The 8,419-nt window shown below is 41.6% G+C and overlaps 1 protein-coding gene across 1 annotated transcript; it reads left to right on the top strand.

The window, feature by feature from the left end:
• The first annotated feature begins 164 nt into the window (after positions 1-164).
• On the top strand, positions 165-4,387 carry NDUFA5 (NADH:ubiquinone oxidoreductase subunit A5). The gene is made up of 5 exons (XM_075428765.1): positions 165-269; positions 1,071-1,115; positions 2,692-2,808; positions 3,523-3,588; positions 4,182-4,387. The coding sequence occupies exons 1-5, from the start codon at positions 249-251 to the stop codon at positions 4,281-4,283; spliced, it is 351 nt and encodes a 116-aa protein (XP_075284880.1). The 5' UTR covers positions 165-248; the 3' UTR covers positions 4,284-4,387.
• The last annotated feature ends 4,032 nt before the right edge of the window (positions 4,388-8,419 follow it).

Here is an 8,419-nt window from a genome sequence, read left to right as displayed (position 1 = left end):
CCGACGGCGCAAGCGCTGGGTGAGCCCGCATGCCTCGGCGCATGCGCGTTTGTTACGACGCAGCCTGCTTCTCTCTCCGCCCGCGGGGACCGGGAGCTGTCGCGGCTGTGGCGCATGCGCAGTCCGGCGTCCTTCGGCATGTCCTCCACCCGGCAAGGGCAGACTCCCGGCGCCTCGTCAGCGCATGCGCACGGTGGCCCGGCGGGCGGCGGAGCGGAGCCGGTCGGGGCGGTTCGGGCAGCGCAGCCATGGCCGGGGCGCTGAGAAAGGTGAGGCGCCGCGGGGGCCCTGAACTGGACGGTCTGCCGCGTCCTCGTCCCCGCCGCGCCCTGCTGCTCCGCTGCGGCGCGTTTCTGGGGAGAGGGTGAGCGGGGCGCCCTGCGGGGAGAGCGCTGAGGGGACCCTCGGGCCCGGCGCCAGGTGCTCGCGGGGCAGCAGCGGCCGGTAGCGGCGGGGGCGAGCCCGTCGTGTGGGGAGGATGGGGGCAGCTAAGCCGGGGTTTTCCCCGCCGGGAAGGCTTTCCAGCAGCCGGTTCGTGCTGCGAGCTGCTCCCTCCCTTTGCGTGAAAGGAGGTTGCAGTGAGGCGGGTGGTGGTCGCTTCTCCCAAGTAACTAGCGATGGGACGAGAGGCAGCACCGTCAAGTTGCGTCCGGGGAGGGTTAGACTGGATATTAGGAACAATTTGTTTACTGAAAGAGTGGTCAGGCATTGGAACAGGCTGCCCAGGGAGGTGGTGGAGTCACCATCCCTGGAGGTGTTCAGGAAACGTGTAGATGTGGCACTTTGGGACATGGTTTAGTAGGCATGGTGGTGTTGGGTGGATGGTTGGACTTGATGATCTTAGAGGTCTTTTCCAACCTTAATGATTCTGTGATTCGCTGTCCCTCCTCTTCCTGTGTGCTACTGGTCAAAACACTGCCAATTTGTGGGGTCACGAGTGTGTGGTGGGAGGCAGAGGCTTGTGTCACAGAATGGTCTCTGTCAGGTGTACATTGAGCCGAAACGAAGTAATCAAATAGTATGGAAACAGATGGTTAGGTATATTAAATGTGTTTATGCTCTCTATGCAGACCACTGGACTTGTGGGATTGGCTGTAGCTGAAAACCCTCACGAGGTATGTCACGTGTCATCTTCTGTATTCAATGGAAATTGTCGGTGAGATCAAAGCTTTTTATTATGTATTTGTGTATCTTAAAGCAGTGCCAACTTAACAGAAGTGTAAAAAATATTCCAAAGTGATAAAGGAGGAAAATTCTTAAAGGTTTGATTTATATCATTAGGAGTTATTTTGCACTTTATTTTGCATTTTTGTTCACAAACCTCCTTTGTGTAAGTACTTCTATGAACAAATACTTGATTTCTCTCATCTCCAGTGCAAAAGCAAAGAACTCTTTAAATTCTGTTCTTCGTGAATTTAATTTCTACTACACAGGCATACAGATTTTTGCTACCTTGCTACGTTGTTTTTCCAACAAGTACTGAAATAACTTATACCTATGCTAAGGGGATAGGCTAGTCTTACGTGATAGAGGCTGACTGTGCAGTGCAAAGCCACATCAAGGCCCTGTGGTGGCAAGCACTGTTGAGATTGGAATACTTCAGTGTTTTTCAGGAACTACATTAGGTGACCCATTTAGCAATTGGATACTTTCTTTTTACATCCTCAGGCTCAGTAATGAAAGTACGTTTGCCACATCTTGCTTGCTTATTTAGGAGGCATGAGCTTTGAAACTACTTCAGTAATACTTTAATTTCTCCATGCTTTGACATTTCCCACTATGCAGTGATTCTATTTAAAAAATGCTTTTGCCACCAGAAGTTAGGAATACTGTTGAAAAGAACCATTGAAAAAAAATCATTACTGTTCTGTACAAATGATTCTAGCTCAGTTCAGAGCCTTGTCAGACACGGTCTGGGTGAACTTAAAAATTTTGTTTTTTTCAATTATTTAAAGCCAAGAGTAGAGAAAACAACAGTGTGTTAGTTGAAGTATAGCTTCTGTACCAGTCCCCTTTTCATTTTCTGGTTTTTCTTTATATTTCTTTAACTGCTGTATTCTACTTCTGTTTCTTATTGCTCCTATAGGACATCCATTCCTCTTCAGTTACAGTTACCCAGCCAACATATAGCCCAAAAGCTGCAATTTCTTCACACCACTGTGTCCTTTATCACTGCATTTAAATCCACCAATAAAAGTTTCAGGTTTTAGTTTAATTTAAATCTGTCTGTCACTCAGAATTTCACACCAGCATGAGGAGACGTGCCAAAAAAAAGTATAATCTCATTATGCTTTGGTAGCTTCTGTGCTGCTTTATATCTTTCCTATGTAATTTTTCAGAAACTGATGGTTTAGACGTGAATTTGCCTCATTTTTTATAAGTACGTTTAGTAGTAGAAACACAGCTTTTATTGTTTTCATTTTGCATCAAATGTACTTCAGATTGCAACTTTCTTTCTTTTTTTGTTTGAGGAATCTGACAGTGGTAACTTCCTAGTCTTGACAAATCCCAGTCTTACCCAAAACAGAGTTACGTGGTTCAGACTTAGTTATTTTGTTAATCCTACGTTTCTGGATTGAGTACCATAAGTATCTGTATTTTGTATACAAATAGATAGCCACTAGGCTGAGTAGGACAAGAAGTTGAATAATTCTAGTTGTGTGTTTTAACCATGTCTTGTGATCACTTCAGCGCCTGCGAATACTGTACACAAAAATCCTTGGTGTCCTGCAAAACATTCCCAAAGATGCAGCATATAGGAAATACACTGAGCAGATTGTAAATCAGCGATTTAAGTTGGTGCAAACGGTAAGTACAGTGCTGTTTCATAAAAGTTACACGTGAAAAGATTTTTAGTGTGAGAAGAATGATTTTCAAAATGACTGGCTGTTTTTCCGGAGTATATGTAACTTTCAGGTATTGGTTCAGAAATAATTGAAATCTTGGAGTTTGTTTTTGTTACCGACCAGAGTATTTTGATTGGTGTATTAAACAGATTTGTTAATTTCTTACTGATGTTTTCTGTGAAAATTAGAGGAAAACAGTTTTTCTAAGATTCGTAGAAAAATTTCCACACACTTGCACAAAAAATGCATGTGCTCTTACCAGTGTAGTATCTTAGAGCAGTCCTCGCCTTTGAATTTTAGAACACTTTTTAGTACATTAAACTATGCAATACTGGTATATTTAAGATGGTAGGTTGCTTATCGTTTTATAAAAAGCAAAGATCAGCATTTTCTTTCAAGATACATACTAAAGCCCTTAGCTGCTAATGCTTCTTTGGATGTCATTAAATAGTACTATTCTTTTGTATCTATTATTGAGAGCTTGGTGTTTGTTTTCCAATAAGAAAAGCATGTGAGATTTCTTTGATAATGTAAAATTATAGAAGCCAGCTAATTTGATGGTAGCTTTGAGGAAGACTAGAGTGTGATCTGGTTAAATTATTGTTTTCGTGCTTTATCTGGGCTTTCTGCTTCTCAATAAAACTAAACATCTATTTTTATGTATTTGAATACACAGGAAACCGATGTGCAAAAACTACAGGACAAACTGAATAGTGGTCACATAGAGGAAGTCATTGTACAGGTAAAGCAGGGAAATTTAAAGTTAGGTACAAAAGGGAAGATGGTTTTCAGTGTACCTTTGGCTCGGCTTCTAATCGGAAAATTGGCAGTTTTCCATATCTTCCTTTTCTCCAAAACAATCAATCAAACAGGAAAAAAAAAAAAAGTCTGAAAATGAATTGTCATGTAGTGATTGGGATGACCATACTAATACCTAACACAATTAATACATATTTACTGTATTATGCTTACGTATATACCTTACATACCTATATTGATTCTTACAGAGTCTAAATCGGTGGAAAGGGCAGAAGATGATTGAAAAAATATTGGGGGATAATCCAAATAGACTGGAAAATATAATGAAGTTATCACTGGGAATGACTAGGTCAACAGACTGTCTGTTTGGGTATTTGGGGGTGGTTCAGTACGGTTTTTAAAAACAAAAAACCCCCATAACACACAGTTCCTTTTGATATTTATAGATGAAGTTTGTGGTAGTCTGTGACCGTGATAGGTAGTGACATCACCGAGATCATGAACTGAAATAGAGGTAATTTAATATTTTGGCAATTGTATAGAGTTTAAGAGTTTGTATATGGTGTTTATTAACAGGCTGAAAATGAGCTTTCCCTGGCAAGAAAAATGATACAGTGGAAACCATGGGAGCCTCTAGTTGAAGAACCTCCTTCTGACCAGTGGAGATGGCCAATATAATAATTTTCAAGTGGTGTAAACTCTTGAAAATGGGGAAAAAAAGAATTATTAATCTATTGTTACTGACAGTTGTCTTTAAATTAAAGATAGTAACTTCATAAAAATGTGTTTTGTCCTAATGTCTGCTTACATTTAACAGTCTAAATACTGCTTCCAATTTCTTGCAAAAATGATTTTAAGAAAATTCTTTTCAGCTGTTTTACAACCGTTGGGGTATTTCCCTTTTCTAATTTAATATTAACAGGGTATTTGTGCCTCATTCTGAGTTATTTTTGTAACAGCGTATTTGTATGTTAACAAATACAGATATTATAGGCCATTTGAGACGAAAATCATAGTAGTAGAAAAGTATGATCCTGCCCTTCTTTCCCACCTTGGGTTGTATGTTTTTGCCAGCCACTGACAGTGTCTTTATGACCATGCAGATGCTGAGATCAGGGATTCTGATGTGGTGAAAACTAGGCTTACCAAAAATAAGATTTTTTAGATTTCAGCTGAATCACTGTTTTGAACTGACTGACTTCGCTGCCTACGTAAACACTAATTCTGACTCGGGCGAAGCGCTGGGAAGACCCTGGACTGGTGGGGTGAGGGAGAGGATGAAGACTACCCCTTGAGGTGGCTGCAGGAACAGGTTTGGTGGTCAGCAGGTATGTTGCCATACTTGGTTTCCATACTTGGCATAATACACGTGGCACAGACTTAATTACTGGGGTCTTACAAAGGCTTTGTATGTAAACATGGATACTTTATAGATTTATTTGTATCTTATTGATTCAGACCTTGAGTATTTCTTAGTAATACGAAAAAAAAGTGGATCTTTCTTGACACACCTGGCTAGGTTCTTTCAAACATTTAAATGGAAACAATGCCTGCCTCTTCTGGAAACATTTATTTACAGATTTAAGCTTATAAGCCCCAATTAAAATGTCCAAACTAGATCTGAGGACACTGTGCAAGCTTGTGTTTACTCACATTTTTTCAGTACCATTAATACAATTTTTGCAAGTTAAAAGGTAAGAGTATAGCTGTATGACAAAAATCCGCTGTTCATTAAATGTTTGACAGAGTGCCACTGCACTACATTACATAACATACTTTGTCATAACTTTTTTCATAGTCATTAGGCCTGCACGTTTACCAGTGACATCATTATTATTAATGATTAATTACATCTTTATATAGTATTTCATATGATCAAGGTATTGGGGGAGTAGGACAGTAGACAAGAAAAACAGTAAGTATACCTAGGGTATTGACCCTAGCAACTATTTTCACTGCATTTTTAGCATTGTTTTTTTCAACTATAATTACAGAAGCTTACATTTTGAAAACTGAAGAAGTGGAAAATATTTTGCTTTTGGTTTTGAAGGCTTTTTTCAGTCTTGGAAAAGGTAGAAGCTGATCTCTTCTGAGATAAAACCACTAGATGGCATTCCAGAAGAGGACTTCACTAAAGTTAACACGGTTTTCACAAACTAAAGGATTATAAACTTGAATGAGGGCGAATGATGTCAGATGAGAAACAAAGATGAATGGTTGTAGGGAATAAGTATTGAGTTGATGTGAGAGGAAGCAAAATAAAAACCAACAAACACTGAAGTCTAATGTGAATGATACTGGCATACAATACTTAAGGGGAAAAAAACCCCACCTTGCCATAATATTGTGACAACCGTTGGAATTCTTTCTACTTTTTCATAACTGAGACCTTAGCTGATGTCTCTTCTTGCTCAGTTCTTTTCTCCAATTCTAAAGTGGTATTTGTCATGTGACTTACAGTAGCTCTCCTGTAAGCTTGTGAGTTGTGTTGCAGGAGAGAGGAAGTCTCTTATTCTTGGCCCATTGCTGCTGAAATAAGATACCATTTTTTTTTAAAATAGTTTCACCACTGAAAAGCGTGCTCACATCTTCTTCCTTTTGCAAATACACAAATACGTCCTCTGTACAGACCCTAATAGGTGTTAGTTACTATGTTGAGGGGGCGGTTTTGAGAGTTGTACTTCCTGATTTGTATTCTCAGTGATTTTTCTGGTCTATAAGTGCTTCTTTCATGTGACCCAAGATAGGATAATTCTCTAAATCTTTCTATCCAAAACGCTGGATTTCAGCTTTGTGAACTTTTTATCAAATTCTCAGTGTGTTGTAATTTATTTTCATTATTTTATCATTGGTTATATTTGGTTTCATTATCTTAGCAGAAATTAATCAGCTGTGCTACATAAGATTATTAGTATTGTGTTGCAGCATTAATTTTAAATAGCAATTGTTGAGAACAAAGGGAGGACAGAAAATGCTATGCAGTTTTGAGATGAAACGGTGTATGCCTTTTGTACAGTGTTTTGTAGTTCATGTCATCCTAGTTCCTGGCTAAGTTAAAAATACATCTTTGCCAAGAAGAGAAACAGTAATTTTTACCTTGCTATTAACTCTGTAACTATATATCTGATATTTAAGTCCACAGTGTAGCAACAAAACAGTACACACACATTTTACAGGCAAGAGAGAATCTATACTGGGAGTACGATGTTGCAAATAATTTATTTTAAGATGAATATACTAGCAAGGCATATTTTGGAGACAGGCTGTAATGATTTTTCTTGATTTTTCTCTGTTAACTATGATGGAAAGACACGATGATGCGAAAGATTTTATCATTATCTGCTGTATTATGGTAAGGTAAATCACTGCAAGCCTGAAAGTTGACAAACTTTAGATCTTTGAGATCGTCTGATTGAAGTCGTTATGCGAGTGAAAATCACCCTGTCTGCAGGGATGGGACCTAACAGAGACAGAGCCTGTTAAACCAGAAAAACAGCTCTCAGATTGCCAAGTAGCGGCAGCAGCTCTGAGGTTTTTGTTATTCCTAAGGTGATGTCTGTGCTGCTTAACCTGTGTTGAGCGACTGTGTTCTGAACAGGGCACCGTTTTCATCTTTGAATTAATTTCTCATTGTATTCAAAGGGAGAGGAGGGAAAGCTTTTTTTTTTAATTGACAGCATACATGCTATTTCATTAGTAAAAAATCAAAATCATCTAGAAAACTGAAGGTAAGCTTGAATGTTTAAGTTGCCTATATAATAGTGACAAAGTGATGCAAAATGACATAGTAACTTTCTGTAGAGTTACCGTGGGTCCTGTTCTACCCTGAGCTGAAGTTCAATTCAGGTTTTAGGAAAAAGAACATTAACAGTAGTAGTGGGAATGTCTGTTGTTTTGGTGGGAAGCAGGCCCATGTTCAAGTCCCTGGGAGTGCTGTGAAGCGTGGCAGCAGTGATCATGGCATACTGTTACTGAGTATGGATACAATTTCAGTGCCTGCTGAAATGCAACTGTTTCTCAGGATTCATCCGGAGCTGTGACACAGAACTGCGTATTTCACCTCTAACATGGCTGTGTGAAGTGAGCGTAGTCTCAGTTTTCCTGTAGCGTGCTGAAACACAAGAGTTGTCTCAGGAATCACACATCAAACACCAGGAAATTCAATTTCATGTGGTTTTAATGGTGGTAGAAGTGTCTTAATTTGCACTCAACAGCCTCAGTTCTCACCCCAGAAGGGCAGGCCTTGGCGGGGAGCACGGCACTCCTGGGCTGAAGGCATCATGCAGGCAAACGCTGACACCAGCGCCAGGGTTGTCCACATCCAAACACACTGGCATCTCACGGCACGCAATGGTTTGGGGTAGCGGTAGCAGAAATGTTGCTATCCGCAGTGTAAACTGAAAGGAAAACACGGTGTTTTCTTACTCGCATGCTGCTACAAGCCGGTAAGAGTTGATCTCCACCCTGCTGCGGATCAGGATCACAACGTGGGACATGGCAGTCGTCAGGCGCGTTGGCGACCCGACGCCGGGCACGGTCACTGACCCGCGCCAGGCCGGCCAAGGCGGCAGCGGGTGCGCCGCGGCGTCCTGAGGCGCTGTGGCGTTTCCGTGAACCGCCGCGGGCTAACACGGAGCTGGGGAGGTCTCCCAGCCTTCGCCCTTCCGCACCGCTTCCCTTCCCGCCCTCTTCGGCCTTCCCCCTCCCGCCCGCCTCCCGGCCACCCCCTTCCCGCGGCGCGCACGCGCGCGGGTCCCCGGTCCCGGTTGCCACAGTTACCGCGAGACGCCGCCGGCGCGGGTGAGCGGCCGCTG

Source organism: Opisthocomus hoazin, chromosome 8 (genome assembly GCF_030867145.1).
Source record: "Opisthocomus hoazin isolate bOpiHoa1 chromosome 8, bOpiHoa1.hap1, whole genome shotgun sequence".
NCBI classification, from domain to species: domain Eukaryota; kingdom Metazoa; phylum Chordata; class Aves; order Opisthocomiformes; family Opisthocomidae; genus Opisthocomus; species Opisthocomus hoazin.
This window is presented reverse-complemented; position numbering and strand designations above follow the sequence as displayed.

Coding starts and splice junctions, on each gene's coding strand:
- NDUFA5 (XM_075428765.1), top strand. CDS start 249: ATGGCCGGGGCGCTGAGAAAG. Junction 270..1,070: donor TGGCCGGGGCGCTGAGAAAG/GTGAGGCGCCGC, acceptor CTCTCTATGCAG/ACCACTGGACTTGTGGGATT. Junction 1,116..2,691: donor TAGCTGAAAACCCTCACGAG/GTATGTCACGTG, acceptor TGATCACTTCAG/CGCCTGCGAATACTGTACAC.